The sequence below is a fragment of the Moschus berezovskii genome, chromosome 9, assembly GCF_049115385.1.
Source record: "Moschus berezovskii isolate FMDL1 chromosome 9, NW_MosBer_1.0, whole genome shotgun sequence".
NCBI classification, from domain to species: Eukaryota; Metazoa; Chordata; class Mammalia; order Artiodactyla; family Moschidae; genus Moschus; species Moschus berezovskii.
Genome location: NC_142468.1, coordinates 85503043 through 85530767, shown reverse-complemented (window position 1 = coordinate 85530767; position 27725 = coordinate 85503043). Strand labels below are relative to the sequence as shown.

Genomic DNA, 27725 nt, shown 5'->3' with positions numbered 1-27725 from the left:
AAATTAATTTCCTTTGTGAGAAACTAACAAAATATCAAGATTCAATACGCATAACAGTTTGCAACTGAAACATTTAAGTCAGAAAAAGCTTTTCCTATTTTTTTTGAAGCTACAGTAAGACTATCCTTTTTACTTGCATTATAGCTTATACTGAAAAAGTGTTTAATGAGCAGGATATAAAAAACACAGCATTTACAAAGCAACATCTTTGTAAAGCATTTTTTCTTGTTATGTTTCCGGAAACTACAGAAGCCTAAAGTTTACAAATTTATGATCCAGGCTCTAACTGACCTATATAATAAACAATGACCCTCAAATGCAATGAAATATGACAGACCTCATCATCCAATATAAAAGCTGTATACTGAATGTTACTGAAGAAAAGTAAGGCCATTTACTTGTTAGTTTTCCCAGTCTGTGCAAGGTAAAGCCTCCTCTTCATCCTCTGATTCAGGTGATGCTTCTTTGATTCTTCTAAGAGCTTCATGGATGCTCCGTGTTAGAGGGTCTGTGTCAGGCAGAAGCGTGAAGGATTCTCTCAAGACTTCCTTCTGTACCTTCTTCAATTTTACCCCCTTTCTTATTTGTGCCAAGATGTTATTACTATCATCTTCATCAGGAAAAGGAGGCAGAGTTCGCTGTTCAACCTTTTTCAGATGGAAACTACCACGCTTCAAGGAAGCTAGCACCTCATCCATGGGTGAGCTCACTTTAGAAAACAGAAGAGAACAAACAGCTAGTTAGGACTGCGCTGAAGAGTGGGGAACTGTACAACTTTTAAGACTTTAGGACGGTGATAGCCCAAGAAGCTGAAAGCACATCAACAGAAGGGACCATTAAGCACAGACAGAACTTTGTCAGAACACAGGGGATACTAATTATGTTTGTTTAAAAAGAAAAAATTCCAAGACTCAAATTCCATGTCAAGCATTACTAGTATTTCTGTCGTTTCCTGTGTGAGAGAAGAGAGCAGGCTGGGAGCTGTGAGTGGGGATGATCTTTAGTAATATTATGGTTGAGACTCCTAAAGGGTTTCCATAATACAAAAATCCAGTCTAAATTCAGACAGTGACTGGATTGCACATTTAATTAAAGAAACTTAAATTCTGGCTCATTATGGTGATTATTTTCTTTTTTTAAATAACTTTCACATATGATATTCTACTGGGTTATGGTAAGAAATATCCTACAGGATGGTCTCTTAGATTAAAATTTAATACGCAGATAAAATAGTCTCTCCATGAAAGTTAAAGCTCCTTAAGGACCAAAATTATTCACTGTTTCAAAAACAGCTTTATGAAGGCATATCTGAAATGCCCTTTTCTTCTTTGCTTCTTTATACAACAACATGCCAGGGTCCTCAATAAATATGCAGCCAAATGTTACATGGATATGCTAATGTTATTCTGACCAGACAGCTTCCCTTTTTTTCTATTTCTGAGATTTAAAATCAGATTCTAACATAAAGGAGCCACCTAAAATATGTTACCAAAGATATCAAGTCAAAAGATAAAATTTTAAAAACATGCCTAAGAACTCAAGCAGGCCCACATTTATTTGTGTCTGCACCCATCTGCAAACATGGGTTGGTAAGAATTCTACCAAGGTGAGACCTTGAGAACCTGTTTGCTATCAAATAATGTTCAAAGCTTTGTAATGTCTAAGGACAAAAATGGTCTTTAACTACATTCCTCAGTCAACAGATGAAGTCAGTGTTTTTAACTCACCTCTCCTCCTCTGCAAGCCTTCAGCCGTCTTTCTGAGCTTCTTCCTGGCACTGACGAGCTGGCTGCTGTCGAAGAGGTGTGTTGAGGGGGCACTGGCTGACTTTGGGATCCTCTTCTCGCTCCCCTCCATGTGGGGCAGGCCTTTCTCCAGGGTCTCAGGGGCGCCGTCCTGACCCACGGGCAAAGGTGGTGGTGGGGGGGGTGGGGGTGGCGGGGGAGGAGGGGGAGGCGTGGGAGGCAGAGGGGGTGGAAGCGGCCCCATTGGGATGGAGCCTGCTTCACAGTCAACAGTGTTTAACAGTGGACGAGACACAGGGGGAGGCAGCTCAGCGGTAAAACCGCTGGGAAGTGATGAGGTGGCTTCAAGTTGTGCTGATGGATGACCTTCAGGTGGGGTGAGGCTCTGGGCGTCCGCTGCCTGTGAGGACCCGAGCTTGGCCCTTGCTTCGTCCACTCCCTCCCTTTTCTCTTCGACCCGTAGCACTCCTGGCAGGCTGTCACACTGGTCTTCACAGGACACGGGGCTGGCTGTACTTCTTCTTCTTGCATGAGCCAGTCGCAATCGGGTTGATTTAAGTATGACCTGGCCTGGGTATCTCTAAGAAATCAGAAGTTATTATAACTTTTTAGATTGGAATTTATGAACAAATGACTGTTTATTTTCTTTGTCTAATGCAAGGTGTTATTTTAGAGCTTTTGTGATTTTTCAGGGAAAAATATACAGAAAAACAAACATCAAAATGTAATACCTTACAAAAAATTATCACCAAACTCTCTTATTTGCTTATCAAATTCCTATAAAAAGACCCTTAGTAATAAAAGTACTACTTTAAATGGAAAAATATTAGCAGTGTAAAAAACAAAACAAATGATGTCAAACATATATATGCTATTTTATTGCTAAAAAACTATTTTTAGTTTCTTACATGTATTTTCCAAATGCTCAGACAAAAATTAAAACATTACTGTTCTTAAATGGTTAAGTGGTATTTTTTTAAAGCTCTGAAAACAATATATACATTTTATGATAAAATTCTGTAAAGCAATTATTTTTCAATAAAAAAAATTTTTTTAAATGACAAGAGAATCAACCTATTTAACAAAAAAAGAAAATGATAAAATTTGTTAGGAGTACTGATATACAGAGCTCCAATCTTTTTACTATGGTAAAGCAAAGCCATAATGCATTTGGTAAACAACATTTTCTTAATACAAGGCTTATTCCCACCTCACTCTTTCACTTGATCAAAAGCCTCGTTCTTCTGCAAGCAGATCCTTCAGAATAAAGAGGAGAAGTAAGGCTCTTGAGTAGCTGCTAAGAACTAAAACTACTGAGTTTAAGCACATTCCTAGGAAATGCTTAGCAGCTGTAGTGTCAGTGTCTGGAGTCATGGATTAGCTTGGCAACAGACCTGCTAAGGCATTTCTCACGTATGCTGATCCATCTTCTAATTCTCCCACTGGTCAGATTATTACCACAGGCTGACGTGCACAGAATTAATAACGAGCTGATGCTTGAAATAGATGGTTAGTTACTAGCAACTTTTATTAAACTCAAGAGGAATCCAGACTTCTCAGAGGCCCTATTCCTCTTATACCACTGAAATGGTAAGACAAGACTGCCATGACTGTAATTGTTTTCTAAATAACAAAAGGAAAATCAAGTTTTTCTCATAAGAGAGATGTTACAATAGGAATGTGTATGTAGCTCAGTTTAAAAATCAATGAACAATAATAAATTGACCACATTTTACTACCTGTTTAAAATTTCGAAGTCTATCCAGTGTTTTCTGTCTTTCTTGGCTAACCCAGGCACTTTTTCTTTCTTCTTCATCATGTAATTTATCTCTTTTCTGGTTAAAAAACAAATTAATAGTAATTCCATTATGATGTGTCCCACTGTATTTTATCATTAATAGAAAAAAAGGAGAGTTCTCTCAATATATATGCTGTATTACTCCAAAGAATGATATGTTAAGCAATGTTTTTTGGCATGAAACACTGTTAGCTTTAATAGAAATGAAACTGTTTCACTTTCTGCATGTAATAACAATTGAAAGATGTTTACTCTGCAAAGTAAAATAATATTTTCTCTGAACTGAAAAATATTTCATATTTGTGGTTCTAGCTTTAGCTGCTATGTTCTGCTAACTCAAATATTAATAGCCGACCTTAAAAATAAAAAATAACCACTTAGTAATTTAGATATTATATATAGGTTAAGCCTGGTGTTCTGCAGATAATGTCTACTATTACTGAACCTGTTCCTCCTGCTACAAATCCATGCCTTAATATGTCATTAATTTTTTTCCTTCCCATTCCCTAATCCCAAACTGGGAATGAATACACTATCATCCACCCAATGTTGGTCAAGTTAAACATGAATTCCTCTTCCTAGAGGAAAGAAAGTGGAACTCTTGGCATGAGGTTAAAGACGAGAAGTAGTGTTTTTGACAGCCTCACTACTGAAGGTCAGGTGACAGATATGTGGTTCTCATTGATGGAATGCACTGAAGAGTGCTACTGTAGCCAGCCACTTCCCAGAGGGATGTACTATCGCATACAATAGAGACTGGTTTTATCTCTTGGTTAGGTGGCTTGGATCCTCTGTATAGAAATCAGCCTCTGGACTCATGATCAGGGTGGGGCAAGGGTAAGTAAAGATGAACAGTCTTCCATCTCTTCTTGTGGCAGGTCAAGAAGACCTTTCCCTTTAGAGGGCTCTCACTGGGAGAGTTTGCAAAAGCCATTTATTGGTAGGTTAAGTCAGGCAGTCCAGATTGCCATATATAATTCTTAAAGTTTCCAGATGGGAAAATCTGAAAAGACATGACTTGAGTTTATTAAAAGAAATAAAAGATCCCATGCAGATTTACTCCTTTAGAGAGGAAAGCCCAGAGTGGCTCAAGGACACAGTGAGGCAAGAACTTATTCCAACTCTTCATCCCTACTCTGTATTCAGTTCCATTTACAAAGCTGAGCCAGCAGAAGGAAGGAATGAAAATCTCTCATATGCAAATGTGGTAACCACCTGGAATGGGAGTGGGCATGTACCTTCCCACACTGGGATACAGGCCACAGAACTCTTGGGGACAAAGGGTCTTCTAAGGCCTCGTCTCAGAGATGAACAGAGTTTTCTGTACTTAGAGGGTACGATCTAATGCATACAGGGCTTAGTACTTGAGAAAAAAATTAAGTTATCTAAAAGATACTCAGCGTGAATGTGAATCTGCATCTCTAAACATAATAAACAAATAGCTGGAGTTTCAGAAATAGTTGAAATTCAGAAATAAAACTGGTCAATCATATTGCTGGTCTGTTAGCAGATTTATCCACAGTCAGATCTTACTATTATCTAAAAGACCCCAAATGCCAAATTTCAGACATGTTCAGGTATGAACTAATGGGTTTATATGGACTTTTCATAGAGCACAGTATTACTGCAACTGATACCAACAGGCCTGCGTTGAATATTACCCCCTATTTCCACCGCTTGCTACCTACTGGCAAGTCATTTACTGAAAATAATCTACCCTTTGGGCGGGGAGTGGTATGTATTAATCACTCAGTCGACCCTTTTTGGGGGTGGGTAGAGGATACTTCAGTACTCTTGCCTAGAAAATCCCATGGATGGAGGAGCCTGGTAGGCTGCAGTCCGTGGGGTCGCTAAGGGTCGGACACGACTGAGCAACTTCACTTTCACTTTTCACTTTCACACATTGGAGAAGGAAATGGCAACCCACTCCAGTGTTCTTGCCTGGAGAATCCCAGGGACGGCAGAGCCTGGCGGGCTGCCGTCTATGGGGTCGCACAGAGTCGGACACGACTGAAGTGACTTAGCAGCAGCAGCAGAGGATACTTATTAGACGGTGAGTGACACAAGGAGCTTTGAGTTTCTGTTAAAACTGTTTGTCAACCTGGGTGCTGGTTACATGCATACGTTCATCTCATGAAAGTTAAAACTTATGAGCTATACACTTGTGTGTGTGTGTGTATGCATCTGTATTGATAAAGGTGGTTTAAAATCAGATTTGATCTAAGCCAACTTTCATTTTCCTCTAGCTCTGCATGTTAAAGAAAGGTGGATTCGTTCTCCTACAATGAGGTATTCCACCCAAAGTAGTAGGCAAAATTACTAACATGAAGCAGATGACATTTATCTTTGAGATTTCCCCAAATATCAACTTCCTCGTTTTTACTCATCTTTGCCACATAAAATTTTGTGAGAAAGGATTTGACACCCATTCATTCTAAGAAGCTAATTAGCTACTCCATTCACAAAAGTATCGGCACTTTATCAGAATCCACAATCTTCATGTAATAAGAAATGCATTCTAAGTGTGGAATCTAATAATAAGCAGACAGTGTAGGTGCCGACAGTGATAACAGGAGGCATTCTTATTCACTGAATTACTTAGCTGGCCCATAGTCTGACTTTTCTTACAAAGCAGCTCTTGACCCATGAAAACAGTAATGAAAAATAAAAATACAATAAATTTTCTGTTAATTTAAGATTATTTTACAACTTATGGGTGGTTTGGTTACTTTTTATGTTTTTAAATTCAAGAGTTTTAGCTGTGTGCCATAAAGAGCTTGATGGATAACCTCAAAATCCCTATAGCAGCAGCTAACATCACTCAATCACAACAAATTAGAAGCTTTCTTGTTAACAGATCAGGAAAAAACAAATCTCTCACCACTCCTTTCAATACCACATTGGAAATCCTAGTGAATGCAATAAGAAAAAATAAATAAAAAGTATACGGATTGCATTCAAAAGAACTAAATTGCCTTTATTTGCATATGACATGACTGTATACATAGAAAATCTGAAAGAAGAACCAAAAAAATATGACTAGAACTAATAATAGGAAAATTGCAGGGTATAGGGTTGACATATTGGGTTGACCACAAATTAGGCTGCTGATGCTGCTAAGTCGCTTTAGTCGTGTCCGACTCTGTGCGACCCCATAGACGGCAGCCCACCAGGCTCTGCCATCCCTGAGATTCTCCAGGCAAGAACACTGGAGTGGGTTGCCATTTCCTTCTCCAATGCACGAAAGTGAAAAATGAAAGTGAAGTCGCTCAGTCATGTCCGACTCTTCGCGACCCCATGGACTGCAGCCTATCAAGCTCCTCCATCCATGGAATTTTCCAGGCAAGAGTACTGGAGTGGGTTGCCATTGCCTTCTCCACAAATTAGGCTAACCTAGCATAAAAGCCAATTAGCCAACTGCTTTCTAATAAAACAGTAATGAAATGCTGGAATAAACTATTTACATTCAGTTCAATTCAGTCGCTCAGTCGTGTCTGACTCTTTGCGACCCCAGGGACCACAGCACGCCAGGCTTCCCCATCCATCACCGACTCCCAGAGCCTACTCAAACTCATGTCCATAGTGTCGGTGATACCATCCAACCATCTCATCCTCTGTCATCCCCCTCTCCTCCCCCCTTAAATCTTTCACGCATCAGGGTCTTTTCCAATGAGTCAGTTCTTCCCATCAGGTGGCCAAAGTATTGGAGTTACAGCTTCAGCATCAGTCCTTCCAATGAATATTCAGGACTGATCTCCTTTAGGATGGACTGGTTGGATCTTCTTGCAGTCCAAGGGACTCTCAAGAGTCTTCTCCAACACCACAGTTCAAAAGCATCAATTCTTGGCACACCCCAAAAAAGAAGACAAATTTAGGTATAAATCTAATAAAATGTGTACAAGATCTATATGGAAAGAAAACTTTCAGACATGTTTAGGTATGAACTGATGGATATTTATATATAACTATCAGTTCAGTTCAGTCACTCAGTCATGTCCAACTCCTTGTGACCCCATGGACTGCAACACGCCAGGCTTCCCCTGTGCATCACCAACTCCTGGACCTTGCTCAAACTCATGTACATCAATCGGTGATGCCAGCCAATCATCTTATCCTCTGTTGTCCCCTTCTCCTGCCTTCAATCTTTCCCAGCATCAGGGTCTTTTCCAATGAGTCAGTTCTTTGCATTAGGTGGCCAAAGTATTGGAGCTTTGAATGAATCCTTCAGCATGAATCCTTCCAATGAAGAACTGATTTCATTTAGAATTGAATGGTTTGATCTCCTCACAGTCCAAGGGACTCTCAAGAGTATTCTTCAACACCTCAAGGGACTCTCAAGAGTTTTCTCCAACACCTCACTTTGAAAGCATCAATTCTTCGGCATTCAGCCTTCTTTATGGTCCAGCTCTCACATCCATATATGACTCCTGGGAAAACCATAGCTTTGGCTATATGGACCTTTGTCAGCAAAGTAATGTCTCTGCTTTTTAATATGCTGTCTAGGTTGGTCATAGCTTTTTGTCCAAGGAGCAAGCGTCTTTTAATTTCATGGCTGCAGTCACCATATGCAGTGATTTTGGAGCTCAAGAAAATAAAGTCTGTCACTGTTCCCATTGTTTCCCCATCTATTTGCCATGAAGTGATGGGACCAGATGACATGATATTAGTTTTCTGAATGCTGAGTTTTAAGTCAGCTTTTTCACTCTCCTCCTTCACTTTCATCAAGGGGCTCTTCAGTTCCTCTTCACTTTCTGCCCTCAGGGTGGTGTCTTCTGCATATCTGAAGTTATTGATATTTCTCCTGGCAATCTTAAGAGTCCAGCTTATGCTTCATCCAGACTGGCATTTAACATGATGTACTCTGCATACAAGTTAAATAAACAGAGTGACAATATACAGCCTTGACGTACTCCTTGTCTAATTTGAACCAGTCCGTTGTTCCATGTCTGTTTCTAACTGGTGCTTCTTGACCTGCATACAGTTTCCCTGAAGACAGGTAAGGTGGTCTGGTATTCTCATCCCTTTAAGAATTTTCCAGTTTGTTGTGATCCACACAAAGGCTTTGGTGTAGTCAATAAAACAGAAGTAGACGTTTTTCTGGAACTCTCTTACTTTTTCGATGATCCAATGGATGTTGGCAATTTGATCTTTGATTCCTCTGCCTCTTCTAAATCCAGCTTGAACATCTGGAAGTTCACGGTTCACGTACTGTTGAAGACTGGCTTGCATAATTTTGACCATTACTTTGCTAGCGTGTGAGATGAGTGCAATTGTGCGGTAGTCTGAGCATTCTTTGGCATTGCCTTTCTTTGTGACTGGAATGAAAACTGACCTTTTCCAGTCCTGTGACCACTGATGAGTTTTCCAAATTTGCTGGCATGTTGAGTGCAGCACTTTCACAGCATCGTCTTTGAGGATTTGAAATGGTTCACCTGGAATTCCATCACCTCCACTAGCTTTGTTTGTAGTGATGCTTCTGAAGGCCCACATGACTTCAGACTCTAGGATGTCTGGCTCTAGGTGAGTGATCACACCATTGTGGCTATCTGGGTCATGAAGATCTTTTTTATACAGTTCTTCTGTGTATTCTTGCTACCTCTTCTTAATATCTTCTGCTTCTGTTAGGTCCATACTGTTTCTGTCCTTTATTATGCCCATCTTTGCATGAAATGTTCCCTTGGTATCTCTGATTTTCTTGAGAAGATCTCTAGTCTTTCCCAGTCTATTGTTTTCCTCTATTCCTTTGCAGTGGTCATTGAGGAAGGCTTTCCTATCTCTCCTTGCTATTCTTTGGAACTCTGCATTCAAATGGGTATATCTTTCCTTTTCTTCTTTGCCTTTCACTTCTCTTCCTTTTTCAGCTATTTGCAGGCCTCGTCAGACATCCATTTTGCCTTTTTGCATTTTTCTTGGGGACAGTCTTGATCACTGCCTCCTGTACAATGTCACCAACCTCCATCCATAGTTCTTCAGGCACTGTGTCTATCAGATCTAGTCCCTTGAATCTATTTGTCACTTCCACTGTATAATCGTAAGGGATTTGATTTACATCATACCTGAATAGTCTAGTGGTTTTCCCCACTAGTGGTTTTCCTTTCTTTAAGCCCGTATATAACTATACGTAGTTATATAACTATAACTCTTATAAAAGAAATCAAAGAAAAACTAAAGAGATTCTCTGTTCATGTATAGGAAGACTCACTACTGTTAAGATTTCAACTACTCCCATCTTGAGCTAGACATTCAGTGCTATCCTAATCAAAATTTCAGCTCTTATTTTAAAACTTGTTTGGAGAGGCAAAAAAACTTAGATAAATGGAACAGAATAGAGAGCTCAAACAAATATAATCAATATATCCTTGAAGGAGCAAAGAAAATTCCATGGAAAAATTGCAGTCTTTTCAGCAAATGGTGCCAGAGCAACTAACCATCCACATTTAAAAAAGAAGAAAATGGGGAGGGGGGATACACTCTTCACAAATATTAACTAAAAATGGATCACAGAATTAAATGTAAAATGGGAAATTATAAAGCTTGTAGAATATAACATAGGAGAAAATTTATGACCTTGGTTTTGGTGGTGAATTTTTAGATACACCACCAATAATACATCAAACAAAGATTTGGTAAGCTGGATTTCATTGAAATTAAAAACTCAGTTTTGGGAGATACTGTGTAAAGAATGAAAACGCAAGTCACAGATTGGGAGAAAGTATTTTCAATAGATACATCTGAAAGGGGCTATTATCCTGAAGAAAACAAATAACCTAATAAAAATGAAAAAGTAACACTTACTAAAGAAGAGGTACAGATGGCAGATAAGCCATGTGAGAATATGCCCAATATCATACAATTAGGGAACTGCGAACTAAAAGCAGATATGAGATATCACTACACACTTACTAGAATGGCTAAAATCCAAAATACTGACAATACTAAATGCTGGTGAGGATGTGGAGTAAAAGGAACTCTATTCATTGCTAGTGAGAATGTAAAATGGTATAGGCACTTTGGAAGACTGTTTGGCAGTTTACTACGAGGTAAGCATATACTCTTCCCGTAAGATCCCATCATATTCTTTGTGATTTACCCAAAAGAGCTGAAAATTTAATGTACACATATAACCATTCCCACGTTATCAGCTTTACTCCTAATTGTCAAAACTTGGAAGGAAGATGTCTTCACTAGCTGAATGGACAAATACACTGTGGTACACACAGGCAATGGAATATTTATTCAGTGCTAAAAAATAAGCTACCATGCCATGCAACTAACACAGAGGAACCTTAAGTGCAAATTACAAGTTAAATAAGCAAATATGAAAAAGCTACATAAGTGTGTGGTTCCAATTAAATGTTTTTGGGAAAGGCAAAACAAAAAGATCAGTGGTTGCCAGGAGTTTGTGGAGAGAGGGGTATGAAGAGGTGGAGCACAGGCAATTTTTAGGGCAGTGAATACATTATTCAATACCGTAATGGTGGATTCATGTCGTATATTTGGCAAAACCAACAGAATGGACAAGCACTAAGGATAAACTATGGACTCTGGGTGGTAATGATGTCAATGTTGATTCAGACTGTAACAAATGTAACATTCTTGTGTGGGATTTTACTGGTAGGGGAAACTGTACTATAATGAAATATATACATAACTGGCCCTCTGAATCTGTAGGTTCCACATCCTTGGATTCTAACATCCTTGGATTGAAAATATGCAGGGAGGTAAAAAAACAAAACAAAACACAGAAGGTTCCAAAAAGCAGAATTCAAAGAATTTGCCCACTGGCAACTAGTTATATCACATTTATACTGTATAAGGTATTATAAGTAATCTAGAGATAAAGAATATAGGAGGATGTGTGCAGGTTATATATAACTACTATGCTATCATATAAAGGACTGGCACATTCAGAGATTTTGGGGATTGAGGGATACAGGCAGGGCAGGTATCCTGGAACCAATTTTCCCACTAATGCTCACATCTAGCTATAATATTTTCTTAATCTCTGTAGATTTTATTCACTTTGCGATATGTAAAATTCAAAGTTTTATTCTAAGTTTTCAAGAATGCAAACTTACTAGTTGTACTGTGTGGTGGGTTCTATACTCATCTTCACTCCGAAGGCGCTGTTGGAATTTTTCATTGTGTTTTGCAATACAAATTTCCTAAAAATACATGAAATGTGTTTTTTAATACAAGTGAATAAATTAAATTTTAATCTTAACATATACCTACACAATAAAATATAAAGTAAGCCACCTCTGGTTTCTCACCTGGAATACTGAAGCAGCATAAACCAGCATAAATTAGTATCTTAAAACACTTGTTTATTAAACTACAGAATTCCTGATTTCTTCCTTTTTTTGGAAGGGGAGGAATGGCCATGGTAGAGTGGAAGATTACATAGGAATCTTAAAAGCCTCTTTCAAATCTGAAGATTTAGGCCATATGATTCTAAGTAGTATTATACTCTTTAAAATAGTCTGAACAAAAATGGATACATAACTCTTAAACTCTGTTTAAGTGCTCTCTGATGAATTAAAGAACATAACTTTGCCTGGATTGGTTTAAACACTATCATGAAATCTGAATCTTTTGGTCATAGGTAGATTTCAAAGCTAAAAAGAGACCTTAAAGACAAGAAAGTATAATACAGATATGCTAATTCTAATCACATGAAAATATATTAAATAAGAGATATGTGCTCTTAACAAAATAATGCACTATCCTATCATCTGGCAACTCTCCAGCAGTACCAGGCTGTCTTCATTTTCTCTGGGTCCTATAGAGGTACAAGGGTTAACATTAATTTCCAACACTTTCAAAGTCATACCAAAAGATCACTAAGTCATATATGAGTAACCTTTCAAGCCAGGAAGCTGTATTTTAAAGCAATTGTTTTATCAATTTCCTATCTTCACCCACACTGGGTTGACTCTATTGCCTAAAATATACTGATCATGAAATGAACCTCTCCAAGGCAATCTCCACAGGGGAAAGTGGCATGATGTAGTGATACAAAGGCTCAGGCTTCCAGTCACACAGACCTTGGATAGAATCCTATCTCTGAGTCATACTAGCCACTTTCGCTCGGGAAGACTTAGTTCCCTTGGTTATAAAAATGAGGATACAAGTCTGTAATTCCTTATCTAGAACAGAGCTCAGGTGTGTCTCAAAATTATTTATTTTTATTTTAGAAAGGTGATATGTTGCATATGCCATCATTTGCCCAGTAACTCCAGCAGGATCCAAAGTAATACCTCATAGTAAGTATCACTAACATTTCTGCAGTGAAATAGTCACAGCAAATAGGATAAAGGAATGTTCAAGTATGAGAATGCTTTTTGGCTACGGGAGAATTAAGATATAAAAGAACAATGTTGTTTCTATTTATTCTTCCTGAAAAGTTTAATCACAAACGATAGACCTCAAGTCCTCATGGGACAGCCAGAGATCATCTTTATTCTTTTAAGAGGACAGGCAGGGTGTGATTTACTTGTAGCCAAAGAACTACCCCTGGGTGTGGAATTCTATCATGGATGCCAGATTAACCAGGGAGTCTGTGACCCTGGGCATGCTGATATGCAGACAACAAGGAATGTAGGGTGTTGTTACATAGAGAGTCACCTTGATCTGTCATACCATAAGTATGGTTCATCATTCTTTTTAGAACAGTGTTTCTAATTTCCTCTCTTGAGGAAAGAGAGCCTTTTCTCTTGAGGAAAGTGACAGCCTCTGTCACTCCTTTTCCCTGCAGTTCCGTCACCTCAGCTGTTGAACTTGGGGGTCTGGGGACAGGGAAAGGGGAGGGCAGGGGACAAGACCATTTGGAGACCCCTGACTAAATGGTGTGATCGCTCACAGCAGATCAGAGACTAAGTTTAAATGTGCAGAATCTATATGGCTAAGTTTCCCTACCTCAGATTTAGTTTATGAATGAACAGTGAAAACTATACACTAAATTGGTACACACTTTTATCAGTTCAGTTCAGTCACTCAGTTGTGTCCGACTCTTTGAGACCCCATGAACTGCAGTATGCTATGCTTCCCTGTACATCACCACCTCCTGAAGCTTATTCAAACTCCTGTCCATCGAGTCGGTGATGCTATCCAACCATCTCATCCTCTGTCGTCCCCTTCTCCTCCTGCCTTCAATCTTTCCCAGCATCAGGGTCTTTTCAGATGAGTCAGTTCTTCGCATCAGGTGGCCAAAGTATTGGAGTTTCAGCTTCAGCATCAGTCCTTCCAATGAATATTCAGGACTGATTTCCTTTAGGATGGACTGGTTGGATCTCCTTGCAGTCCAAGGGACTCTCAAGAATCTTCAACACCACAGTTCAAAAGCATCAATTCTGTGGTGCCCAGCTTTCTTTATAGTCGAACTCTCACATCCATACATGACTACTGGAAAAACCATAGCTCTGACTAGATGGACTTTTGTTGGCAAAGTAATATCTCTGCTTTTTAATATGCTGTTTAGGTTGGTCATAGCTTTTCTTCCAAGGAGTAAGCGTCTTTTAATTTCATGGCTGCAGTCACCATCTGCAGTGATTTTGGAGCCCCCCCAAAATAAAGTCTCTGTTTCCATTATTTCCCCATCTATTTGCGTGAAGTGATGGGACCGGATGCCATAATATTAGTTTTCTGAATGCTGAGTTTTAAGCCAACTTATTCACTCTCCTCCTTCACTCTCATCAAAAGGCTCTTTAGTTCTTCTTCACTTTCTGCCATAAGGGTGGGGTCATCTGCATATCTGAGGTTACTGATATTTCTCCCGGCAATCTTGATTCCAGCTTGCGCTTGATATCCAGCCTGGCATTTTGCATGATGTACTCTGCATATAAGTTAAATAAGCAGGGTGACAATATACAGCCTTGATGTACTCCTTTCCCAATTTGGAACCAATCTGTTGTTCCATGTCGAGTTCTAACTATTTCTTCTTGACCTGCATACAGGTTTCTCAGAAGGCAGGTAAGGTAGTCTGGTATTCCCATCTCTTGACGAATTTTCCACAGTTTGTTGTGATCCACACAGTCAAAGGCTTTGCCATAGTCAATAAAGCAGATGTTTTTCTGGAACTCTCTTGCTTTTTTGATGATCTAACGGGTGTTGGCAATTTGATCTCTGGTTCCTCTGCCTTTTCTAAAACCAGCTTGAACATCTGGAAGTTCACAGTTCATATACTGTTGAAGACTGGCTTGCATAATTTTGACCATTACTTTGCTAGCGTGTGAGATGAGTGCAATTGTGCGGTAGTCTGAACATTCTTTGGCATTGCCTTTCTTTGTGACTGGAATGAAAACTGACCTTTTCCAGTCCTGTGACCACTGCTGAGTTTTCCAAATTTGCTAGCATACTGCGTGCAGCACTTTCACAGCAACATCATTTAGGATTTGAAATAGCTCTACTGGAATTCCATCACCTCCACTAGCTTTGTTCGTAGTGATGCTTCCTAAGGCCCACTTGACTTCGCATTCCAGGATGTCTGGCTCTAGGTGAGTGATCACACCATCGTGGTTATCTGGGTCATGAAGATCTTTTTTGTAAGTTCTTCTGTGTATTCCTGCCACCTCTTCTTAATATCTTCTGCTTCTGTTAGGTCCATACCATTTCCGTTCATTACTGTGCCCATCTTTGCATGAAATGTTCCCTTGTATCTCTAATTTTCTTGAAGATATCTGTAGTCTTTCCCATTCTACTGTTTTCCTCTATTTCTTTGCATTGGTCATGGAAAAAGGCTTTCTTACCTCTCCTTGCTATTCTTTTCTCAGCTATTTATAAGGCCTCCTCAGACAACCATTTGCCTTTTTGAATTTCTTTTATACATAAATAAAAATTTCCTTGAAGAGTGAGATTAGAACCAGTCAACTTAATTATAGAGCACCCCTGACCTCCTTAAATAAAAAGGAGCCAGAATTTGCATGACATAGAGTCTGGTAGTCACACCCAAGCAGAATCACCTTTGGGTAGCTGAGGCAAATAGCACATCACCACTGGCTGTTCTAACGTGTTTAAGAGGGTAATTCTCTGACAACAATATGTCAATATAATGGCTTGAGTATCGAGAAGACATCATTCTTAGTTTTAAAAGATATGCAAGTATTAGTGACAAATCAGGTTAGAATTATTAGATATGGGTCAAGGATTAAGTAATGAATAAAAGCAAGATGTAAATTAAGGTTACAGTCAAGCAATTACACCTTTTTATTTCTGAGGTATGCTTTCTTGGCCGAAACCCGGCCACGTCTTGCCTCCAGCTGGCGTGCTTTCTGCTGAAGTTTCTGTAGTTCTTCTCTCTGAAAATGCACAGACGCTGCCATCTCTTCCTTCTCCAGCATGGCCTCCATGCTTTCATAAGTGTCATAGTATACCACTTCATCTCTCTTTTCTGTTACAAACAGAATCAAGGGGCAATGGTTAAGAGCATGGGCTATGGAGCCGGAGAGAGCAACTCTTATCCACTCACTAATTCTGTAACCTCAAGGAAAGCCATTACCTCTTGAATTTCTCTGCAAAATTGTGATTATTAGGAAATACACCTCAGAGGAGGGATGTGTATGCCCGTATCTGGCACACAGTTAAGTGTTCAATGTAAAAAGCTATGAACCTTGTCTCCTAAATTAAAAATCTGAGAGTACAGATTCTGGCTGAAGCAACAAAGCAAGTTAGAAAGTACTTTACAAAGGTAAGATCATAGTTGAACTGCTGCTGCTGCTGGTCGTGTCCGACTCTGTGTGACCCCATAGACGGCAGCCCACCATGCTCCCCCGTCCCTGGGATTCTCCAGGCAAGAACACTGGAGTGGGTTGCCATTTCCTTCTCCGAACTGCTACATCTACTAAATCACTTGTTTGACTTTGCATTAAGTTTTTTTAGCCTCAACAGAAGAAATAAAGCTAGTATCCATGTACATTTTTCCTAGGCAGGCAAACAACTACGTGGGGAAATGCATCATTCATTCAAACGTATTTGTGTTGACTTGTGTTGTTGGATACACATCATACCTGATATAAGTCTTTTGATGCTTTCCAGTTGTGCTGTCAACAGTAACTCTTCACACTTCAAGATTTCAAATTGTACTTCATACAACTGAAGCTGCAGATCATAATAATCAGCTTCTAACTGATCCAATCGAGCTATGGCTTCTGTACCGCCCTGGAGACTCTGCATCTGCATTGAAAATAAAAATAAGGACCTATCCAGTTGGAGAGAACAAGAAATCAAGTTATGTTTGGAAATGTATTCTAACTGATCACACAGGGTAAATCCATGAAGCAACTGAACAACAGCAGACAATCTGGGGTCAAAGGCTCAGGTACAGATGACTTAAGAACCTACTAAATGTGTGTACAAAGCTGTGTGTACATGTATTTTTTTCCTCTGAGTACAGTGCTTCTAGCTTTCAAATTTACAAACAGAAGAGTCTGTGACCTAAAAAGAGGTGAGAATGATTATAATCAAGACTCAGTTAAAAAGGAGATAAATGAAAAAGAATAGTACTTATTCTAAAGTGTAGTTAAAATTTTAATCAAATAGGATTTTGCTTCCCTGGGTGATATTTAATATTTCAATGTTAATTTAAAAGTTATTCAAAGTTCAGCATTGTATTATGGAATGTACCACTGTCACATTTGGAAGAAGTCTTTGTTTTTAAAACAACCTAAGGAGATGCAACATATCAACATTTTTAAAAACATCTCCTCATAATTTATCAGGGCTTCCCTGATAGCTCAGTTGGTAGAGAATCTGTCTGCAATGTAGGAGACCCTGGTTCGATTCCTGGGTTGGGAAGATCTACTGGAGAAAGGATAGGCTACCCATTCCAGTATTCTTGGGCTGGTAAAGAATCTGCCTGCAATGTGGGAGACCTGGGTTTGATCCCTGGGTTTGGAAGATCCCCTAGAGAAGCTAAAGTCTACCCACTCCAGTATTCTGGCCTGAATTCCATGGACTGTATTAAGTCCATGGGGTCACAAAGAGTAGGACATGACTGAGTGACTTTCACTTTCATAATTTAAACCACAGGGTAGGACTGTATCATAAAGCAAGGGATTTGTTTGGGATGGGCTTAAAAAATCACATTTGGTCTGTGTCTCATGAGTCATGTGGCTGTGTTAAATTAACACTAATAAAACTAGTGCAGTCATCATCACAGATTTATATAAAAATCACAATGCATATATTATATCACTCAACAAGCATAAACCTGGCCAGAATGACTGACAGTTTTACCAAATCCTTTGAAGAACTCAAACATAATCCAGAACATTCAAAACAGACTATTATGGTACTGGGATGACCCCAGGGAAAATGACCCCACCGATAAATGCCAAACTCCCTGGCCCAGTTCAGCCTCGCCCTTCCTTTACCACAAGAGACCAATTCCAGTAAGAAATGTTCTTGCAATAGCAAACAGTTATAAACCTAACTCTCTGCAGCTCTTTTAGGCACCCTATGTCGTTAGTACTATTCATCCTGGTTAGAATAAAGCTAGTCAGTGTGATGAAGAGTAGCACTCTATTTCAGAGTCAATAAAATGCTAGTATTTCAAGTTTTAAAGTTCTAGAACTTAAGAAACTTCTAGAAACATAAAGGAGAAAGCTAACTAGAAAAGAAGGTTAGAGTAGAAATGCCTCAGATGAAAAACAGATGGAGCTAAAATCTGTAAGAGATTCTGAATAGTGTGAAAAAGTTCAGAACAAGTTCTAACTTTTCCTTTAACAATAGTAGCAAATAAGAAGAGGGAAAAACAAATCCATTAACAAAAGTTCTTTCTAGATCAGAGCCATAATATATTATAGATTACCTCATACAGTCTTTTAAAATAAGAGTAGACATGTGCATGCACGTTCATAAAGCAATGTGTTTTACATAAAGCTCTACTAATAAAAGCAGTGATGACATTTTGTTCTTCTGTAGAGTAGAACGTACAACTTTCACAGATACATATTAGAAGCCAATCCGGTCAAGCCACGGAATGGGAGCAAATACTTACAAATCATATAATTGATAAAAGACTTGTATCTGGAATATGTAAAGAACTTAGGAAGCTTCCTAGCTTTCCAGTAGATCCACAGACCACGAAAAAAAAAAGTTAAATGGGCAAATGATCTGAAGCGAAATTCTCCAAAGACAACATATAAGTGGCCAATTTGGCACACAAAGATACTAGACATAAATGCCATCAGAGAAATGCAAATCAAAACCCCAAGACACCACTTCACACCCACCAGGACTGCTAAAACAAAAAAGACAGTATTAGTGATAATGTAAAGAAAGATGTGGAGGAATTCTATCATTTTGTACACTGCTGGTGAGGATGGAAATGGTACAGTTGTTTGGAAAAGTCTGGCAGTTCCTCAATATGTTAAATAGCATTTCACACCAAGATAAAGGAAAACCTTGTCTAAAATGTTCATAACAGCTTTATTCATAAAGCTCTAAAAATAAAGAACCCAAAAGTTCATCAACTGATGAATGCATAAAGTGTGGTATAACTATAGAGTGGTGTATCGTTTGAAAAAGAAGTAGACCGAGCAATGAAACATGCCACAGTATGGATGAACTTTGAAAACATTATATTATGTGGGGTGAAAAGCATTGAAAAAAAATCACGTCTTATGATTTCATTTATATAACATGTCCAGAATAGCAAATCTAAAGAGAGAAAATAGTTGCCAAGGTGTGGTGAGAGTTGAAGGGGAGATAGGAAATGAGTGCCCCTTTTTCTTTTAACAATTGTTAACTGCTGCCTACAGTCAAGCTGGGATGCTGTGAAAATGCGATAACTTGAATTCTATCATAGGCCCCATTATGAAAGTTATCATCACCTCATGAAGATAGTGCTGCCTGAAGGGTCAGAAAAATTTAATTCTTGTACCAAATATAGCACATCTTAACTAAAAATAATTTTTAATATATTTTTCTCATGGTTTTTGTTACCTCTTCTTTTAGAGCATGTTTCTTCTGTTCCAAACAGATCTCTTTAGCTCTCATCATCTGCAAAGTCTCCTTAGAAACTGCATACTGAAGTTTTTCCATACGTTCAGCGGCTGCTGCCCATGACGCTTTACCAAATTTCTTCTGATCTGCTCGCATTCGATCATACACAGCTATTGATAATTTTAAAAAGGACACTGAGACATTAAGACATGAAACAACCTGATACTACAGAATTTGGAAGTCTTAAGATCGCACTGATCACCCACTCAAAGATAAGCACATAAATCCTACCCTCATGATAAATTACCTGTACCAGTTCATGACAGATTACCTATAACATGATAAAATACCTATAACCTATATAAATCAATACTATCTTAGATTTTCTCTAATGTCTCCAATAAGAATTTTAAATAATCGTCCTGAGAAATAACTTTCTCAAAATGAAACTTAGTTTTCAAGTTAATTTTAAAACTTACCTAAAATTATTCTTTTCACATTTTCCATTATTAAATTTCAAAGTTTCTATAAAACTTTATTCTGTGAAGGTTCATATCTTTTCTGAGGTATGTTACTTGAAATAAGAACCATAACTATTAAAGGTTATTTAAAAATTATTTAAATTCATATACTTTTTGAATTCTCCAAAAGTATTTTAATGATATGATATAGAGTGAAACACGTGTCTAGACATTATCATGACGCTTATGCTGCTAAGGTTACTGCTGGAGTACAGATAAGCCCCAAGGAAGACTTCTGGCCACTACACAAAAAAGGAAAAACTTCCAGGTTGCCACAACAGAGGCCTCATCCAGGAAACATTTCTTGACAATCAAACAGATAATAGCTTCCAGTTAAAATAAGTTTTAACTGATATCAGTTAACTGTCTAACTGATAAAAGTGTGGTGCTGGCTCATCTTGGGTCCTTATACAATGAATCCAACCATTCTATGTCCCTTCTGCTTAACAGGTCAGAAACATGCTTTAACTATCATAAAAGAGGCAGGCAATATGATTTTGAAGTATCTAATATAGTCTTTAGCTCAATATACATTCTCTAGTAGTTTCTTATGCTCAGAGGTTAAGTGATTAATACTTTTGTATTACAACTACATCATAACTCTCTTTGCAAAAAGTGTCTCAGTAACATCGGCCTCAGAATTTCATGAAATTTAAAATTTTTTTTACAATACCGCTAGAACGTACTTAAAAATTAAAATTGCACAGAGAACCTGATAGTGGAAAAGAACAATTTCTCGGGCTCAACTCCCTCCCTCCAACCCTTAGTCCCAATGACCAAATGCAACCAACTTGGAACCTGCTCCCGGTAATTACCTGCATTCAAGAACATTACTATTTCTTGATTTAGTCTTAAAAATCTATTGAGTTCATATGACAAATGAGCAATCTACTTACTCAGAATCGTCTCTCAATATAGTTCTTTTGGTTTCTCTGTTTTTCTGTGGCCTTTAAATGCTAACATAGTTGAACATTGACCTGATCCTTAATTTTAGGGTTTAACAAATAACATCTACTTATATTGCCTACATATCAAATGATTCTGCCATTTTAAATCTCTGCCTATCTCTTCAAAAAATGTATGACAATATTTATGCAACTGTAGTATCAATATAGCAGTGCGCTGTAGGGTAAAAAACAACAGCAGGAGGTTAGGAGACAGCCTAACCTTGTACCCATCAACATGTAACTTAAGGCAGAAACTTAACTGTTCTTGGGCTAAATTCCCTTGAATGATAAACATAAGGAAATACAGTACCTCCTTGGAAGACTTGTTGAAATTAAATGAGAGGATAATATGTACTCAAGCGTTTCTCTCACTTTACATAGCAATATTAATCAAATACGTGGTCTGTTTTGTTTCTTCTCTCCCTCATGCACACACAACCACAATCACTCATATTAACATGATGCTATGTTAATTTCAAAGCACTTTTTCCATGTATTCTATTTATCTGCCTAGCAATCCTATAGAATAGGCATGGTGGCATTATCAACACATTCAACACAGATATGTGAAACTGAGGAGTTTTGGTGACTTAAAATCAAGGAGAGTTAAACTAGTTGCTTAAATACCTAGTCTGCTATTCCCCAGCAGGCAATGGCAAGCCACTCCAGTACTATTGCCTAGAAAATAGTACTGAAGGCCTGGTAGGCTGCAGTCCGTGGGGTCGCTAAGGGTCGGACACGACTGAGCGACTTCACTTTCACTTTTCACTTTCACACATTGGAGAAGGAAATGGCAACCCACTCCAGTGTTCTTGCCTGGAGAATCCCAGGGACGGGGGAGCCTGGTGGGCTTCCATCTATGGGGTCACACAGAGTCGGACACGACTGAAGTGACTTAGCTGCTGCTGCTGCTGCTATTCCCCTCATTTTTACCTGAATCTGTAATCACAACTTAATAAAGCTGAACATTCTGTAAAAGCAAAAATAGTCTGGAGCCTTCTCTCCCACTTTCCACTTAAGGACTAAGTATATAGAGCAGTTTCTGTCCTAATTCAGTCTCATGGTGTTACCTACTATAAGAGCTAGTCAATACTTTGCTACCAACATCTCGACAGACAGAGTGTATTCGTTCACCTAACTGCTGCTCACTTCACTGGAAATTATTTTCCAACAACTCAGGAATATGCAGGTAATGCAGAAAATTATGAATATAGAATGTTCTATATGAATACGAATAATTCAAACTGCTTCTCAGAGAGTGGTGGAAAGATCTCTGTGGCCTCCTATGGAAGGGATTTGGAAGAAATGGACCTAGACAGACAGACCTTGTCATATGGATCTCTTCATCTGGCTTGATTCCTATCTTTTTTAAAGAAGTTTCCTTGTTTTTTTTTGGCTGTGCTGGATCTTCGCTGCTGTGCGGGCATTTCTTCAGTTGCATGAGCAGGGGCTGCTCTCTCATTGCGGTGCACTAAAGGTGCACTCACTGAGGTGGCTTCTCTTACCGTGGAGCACAGGCTCTCGGGCGGGTGGCCTTCAGTGGTTGCAGCTTCCAGGCTCTAGAGCTCAGGCTCAACAGTCGTGGCACATGGGGCTAGCTGCTCTGCAATGTGCGGGATCTTCGAAGATCAGGGCTAGAACCCGTGTCCCCTGCATTGGCAGGTGGATTCTTTACCACTGAATCATAGGGAAACCCTTGATTTCTATCTTTTATAAACTGTAATGGGAACTATGTTTTCCTGAGTTCTTTGAGTCACTGCAGTGAATTTTTCAAACTTGAAAGGGCTGTAGCAGAACTACTAAATTTGTAGCCTATTGTTTAGAAGTATAGATGGCCTGTGGATACCCCAAATTCGCAAGCAGTGTCTGAAGGGAAGGCAGTCTTCTTGGGAATTTTGCCTTTAAGCTGTGAGCTCTGTAACTGGGAACATTTATTGTCAGAATTGAAATCTGCTATATGAATACCCATTATTTTTAATTATTTTAAAGGTGAGTATATGTTAACACATAATGCCTAGAAAAAGACTGAAAGGATATACCTTAACTTGTTAATAGTACTCTTCTTTAACTTCTAGGATTGAGTGGTCTTTATATACTTTTCTATAATTATTGTGAACACAAAATATTTAAACCACTCATTAAGGGGAAAAAAAAAATCCTCCACTAATTTTTAAAAATACCTAACAAGGATAACTTTACTGGGAAACTCACCTTTTTGAGCTTTAGCTGTTATTTCAAAGTATTTGACAGTAAGATCTTGAATGGACAGAACGGCCATGTGGGCTTTCCGCTGCCAATCAGCATCCTCTTTTTGTAGACTTTCAATTCTTCGGGGGCCCAGGTAGTCATTTTCCATAGAAATCTTTAGAAAGAAAAAAGAAAAACTGAAAAAATCATTTCTTCCTCTTATTCATTCCTTAAACACCTACTGAACATTTGTGGGTCAGGCACTCTTGGTTCTAAAAGAATACTTGCTTTTCTCTGCTCCTGAGGAGATGCTATCAATTTACAAAACAATTAAATTAACAATAATGTTGAAGACAGTTAATATAGAAACATCTTTCCCTTTTCCTCCTCTATTGGATTCTTCATCCTTCCCTCTTCTCTCTCTATATATATATAAATGAAGAACATAGAACAAAATGTTTCATTATTTTGGGGTGCTTAGAAATTTTTATTTCCTCCTTTATGATAATTATATTTTCAGGTTAAGAATTATTTGGGCCAATAAAGTGCTTATTTAATCATCGACATAAATAAGGTTGACAGTATATAAAAAATAAGCCTATCTGCCTACTGAAGGACTCTGGAATAAGTAAGTATCAGTGAAAAACTGGCTACGTATTATTTATAAGAGCCACAGCTAAAATGAAAGGACAAAGGAAAAGTTGAAAATCAGATAATGGACAGAGATATGCCAGGTGAATGTCACAGAAGTAACAATATTAAAATCAAAGTACAGAAAAGCACTACACAGGGATGTTAATATGGAATAAATGTACAGTTCAGGAAAAATAGCCACAGACTTTTTGGATACTCTGTACTGTTTTACCCCATACTGAGAAAGAGATTAAAAATTAAGCAGTTAAGTTAGTAACACCAATATTAGGATGATGGGGAAAAACTTTAGAGTGAAAAATGTTAGCCCATCCCTGGCACACTTAAAAAAAAACTGATCAAGTAAGCAAATTTCTAAAGTAGAAATAATGAAGGTCATACTTAAACAGTACAACTAAAGGAACAGAAATCAAGCAGTCTATAAGATTTGGTTTAGTCTCGAAGCAATAATATACTGCTCCTTAAAGAAACAAAGAAACGGTAATGCGTCTGCCCGCAATGCAGGAGACCAGGGTTCGATCCCCAGGTTGGGAAGATCCCCTGGAGAAGGAAATGGCAACCCACTCACTCCAGCACTCTTGCCTAGAAAATTCCATGGATGGAGGAGCCTGGTGGGCTACAGTCCATGGGGTCACAAAGAGTTGGACACAACTGAGTGACTTCACTTTCACTTAAAGAAACAGTCTTCCAAATAGAGGGAAAAAATGATTCCAGGGCTACCGAGAAAAAATATGTACATGGAATTGCCAAGAATATCATTTTACATATGTTAAGTTTAACTCTGCAGGTCATGTCCAGAGATATAAGCTTGGGTACCCTCGACACCTGGGCTTGCTAGGTGGTGCCAGTGGTAAAAAAAAAACCCACCTGCCAATGCAGGAGACAAGAACTGTGGGTTTGATTCCTGGGTTGGGAAGATCCCCTGGAGGAGGGCCTGGCAACCCACTCCAGTATTCTTGCCTGGAGAATCCCATGGACAGAGGAGCCTGAAGGGCTACAGTCCATGGGGTTGCAAAGAGTTGGACACGACTGAAGTGACTTAGCATGCACACACCCTTGACACAGTAGAAGACATTTAAAGCAATGAGAGTGATCAGTTCATGTAAGGATCACAATCACATAAGTAGGAAGAGTCAGTGGAGGAGAAACCAACTCTATCAAGCACTGCTTAGGGGTCAAGTAGATACAACAGCAGTATTCATGGACCTAACAGCATGAACTTGGCAACAGCAGTTCTGGAGGACAGGCAAACTCCTTCTCCCTATTAACTCCCACCATATCTTCAGATCTCAGCTCAATTACTGGTTCATGGATGTCTTCCCTGACTCAATGTTACAGCTGGTATAAGCTCTTCAGTGTAACAAATACCTTTCTTTCTTACCTCTTATCACACTCATATTTTATATTACCTGCTTCCCACTCTGAATGTTCCGTGAGGGCAAAGAATGCACAGTATCTCTGCTTGCTTGCTCTTCACTAGCACACTGCCTGGCATGAACTAGGTAATCTAATATATTCCCTGAAAGAGTGAATAAAAATCCACTTCCATACATGTTTTTAAGGAGGACAGAGATATAGGAACATGTGTAAATACTCTCTTTTCAGAAATGTGTGTAAGTGAGTAGGGGAAGAGAGCAGGCCTCATTAAGGGCAGGCACTATGCTGTATTTTAATGGGGGCCATGGAGCAGGTTGAGAGGGAGAAGCTATGTCTTCTCCTGTGAAGAAAGAACCCAGTGATGAAAAGAATCTGAGGAAGACCAGATGTATGTATCGTGTACAACTGAGTCACTCTGCTGTACAGCTGAGAGTAACACAACTTTGTAAAGCAACTATACCCCAATATAAAATAAAAAGTAAAAAAGAAAGAACCCAGTTAAAATAAATTGGTAGAGAAGAGGGGAGGAAGAAGACACAAAACAGCTCTTTTCAGATGAAAAGAAAGTGGAGTCGCCCATCTGAGCAACCAGGGAAGCCACTGAAAAAAGCCACTCTGACCCCAACGTGACATGAACACACAACCTTCTGATTGTTTTTAGTTTGTTTTCAGATGGTAGGATGACAAACCATTTAGAAAAATTACTAAGCAAAAATTAAAAACAACACTAACTAGGGTTACTGAGGTCACGGTAAGACAAGACACATATACTGCTGGTAGAACTATAAATTGATTAAAACTTTTCCTGAAAAGTAACTTATGATATCATAATCATTGAACACATTTAGCTCTTTAGATCAGGACAAACTTTACTGAAGTCCATAAATTGCAGAGGGATTTGAAGGAGGGGTAGGATTTTGACAGTTACGTGGGGAGCACATGGGAAAAGTGAATCACTCAAAATGCATGCTGTAGATAAGAATTTACCTGAGCAAAGCCTTGAGGCAAGTTAAGTTCAATGTACGGTAAAGGACAGAGAGCAGTCCAGCCTACCTGGAGTGTAGGTAAAACAGATGAAGGTAGAGAAAGATAAGACTAGACAAGTAGGCTATGATCACCATGAGGAGGCTGTGGAGCTTGTACTGCATACGACAAGCAACTGGAAACCACTGTGGCATTCTCAGCAGTATGTGGCATGTTTAGACTTGTTTGCATTTAAGATTCTAGGAAACTTGTTTTCTGTAATAAAACCATCAAGGTTTTGTGCTTTTATTTGTTGCGATTTAATACAAGTTAAAAAGCAAAAGATTCACAAATATGAAAAAAAGATTTAATAAATTGATCACTGCAGAAAAATTTAAATTCTTATTCAGCACGTTATGACAGAAGTCCCTTTCAATGACATGACTAAACTCCATCTGTTTATTATACCTAAGACTGTAATTTTGGTTAGCTACAGTTTTTCCCTGACTTTGAAAGTCAAAATATATTTAGATTCTATCACCTCCAAGTTCAACCTTCTGCCATGTGATGCTAGGATTTGGGCTCTGGAAACCACATTAGCCTTTGCCAGGAGGAAAGGCTGGAGAAGATTTCAGAGTTGAAGGAAAGAGACACCTTGCATCTTCCTATCTGTGTCACTTGACTTTCCTGTTTGCTGTTCCTGTGATCATCATTCCAGTCTCGCTTTTTAATCTCAGCATCCAGTACCTTCTTCAAGAAGTTAACAGAAGCAAGTTTTCAGTTTTTTTAACCTCTGCAGAACTGGCCTCACTGTGTGTGCCCAAGACAAAGTAGCACCAGTCCGTCAGTGCTTTATCCCCAGGGATCCGGTTCTCTCCGCTGACATCAGTCACACTGGCAAACAGCAGTGTCTTCTTCCTCAGAGGTTGGCCGCATAGGGCCTATCCTTCCACCTTTTCCCTTTGTAACCCCCAATCCTAGGAGTGGTGGCCGTTTCTACAATTAACTCTGGTACCTGAGAGCTGCCTTATGGTTCTTTGTAGACCCATACATATGGTTCTCTGTTGCACTAACCGGTTTGACCTTCTAGTCAGATCCCAACAAACACAACTATGGAACAGAAAATGTAATAAACAGAACAAGCAGTCCTCATAATTTAAAAATCTTAACTCAGATCATGAAGATAGAAACCTTCACTTGCATAGTTAAACACTGTACAGAAATGAGAAATAAAAAAATATAAAAAATCTGGTATTTGGAGATAACTTGTACTTTGTTGTTGGATTATCTTTACCTTCATCACACATATATACCCATATACACAGAAAAGAAACATGCTATGCTTTTTAAATGCTGTTTTTTCAACTGACTTCTAAAACTCAGTAGCTAATGCTACAGTCTACTGTTTAAAAATGTGATTATAATTTATTGTACTGAAGACATTAAGCTAGGATACTGAGTTCTTTTCCTAACTTGGCGAATCTGAAGATGTACAGCACTGGTCAGCTGGGTCATGTGCTAAAAACAGTGACTCCTCTGTTGTCAATTTCAGGGCCAGAAAGAAAACAGTATCTGTTTTTAACATGGAAAAAAG

General features: G+C 38.7%; 1 protein-coding gene and 1 long non-coding RNA gene across 2 annotated transcripts in view; one reads left to right on the top strand and one right to left on the bottom strand.

Moving 5' to 3' along the window:
- Positions 1 to 16701, top strand: part of LOC148776605 (uncharacterized) — a 39949-nt gene extending 23248 nt beyond the window's left edge. Inside the window, exons 2-3 of the long non-coding RNA XR_016038270.1 lie at positions 12741 to 12809; positions 16576 to 16701. This is a non-coding gene — a long non-coding RNA (uncharacterized LOC148776605). The remainder of the gene's footprint in view (positions 1 to 12740; positions 12810 to 16575) is intronic.
- The window catches only part of JMY (junction mediating and regulatory protein, p53 cofactor), a 72684-nt gene that overhangs the window by 12891 nt on the left and 32068 nt on the right, over positions 1 to 27725 (bottom strand). The window contains exons 3-10 of the mRNA XM_055437458.2: positions 23165 to 23315; positions 19486 to 19655; positions 16548 to 16713; positions 15744 to 15931; positions 11622 to 11708; positions 3485 to 3580; positions 1728 to 2325; positions 399 to 709 (exon numbers count right to left, since the gene is read on the bottom strand). Coding sequence (XP_055293433.1) covers positions 402 to 709; positions 1728 to 2325; positions 3485 to 3580; positions 11622 to 11708; positions 15744 to 15931; positions 16548 to 16713; positions 19486 to 19655; positions 23165 to 23315 — 1764 coding nt within the window. The 3' untranslated portion in view covers positions 399 to 401. The remainder of the gene's footprint in view (positions 1 to 398; positions 710 to 1727; positions 2326 to 3484; positions 3581 to 11621; positions 11709 to 15743; positions 15932 to 16547; positions 16714 to 19485; positions 19656 to 23164; positions 23316 to 27725) is intronic.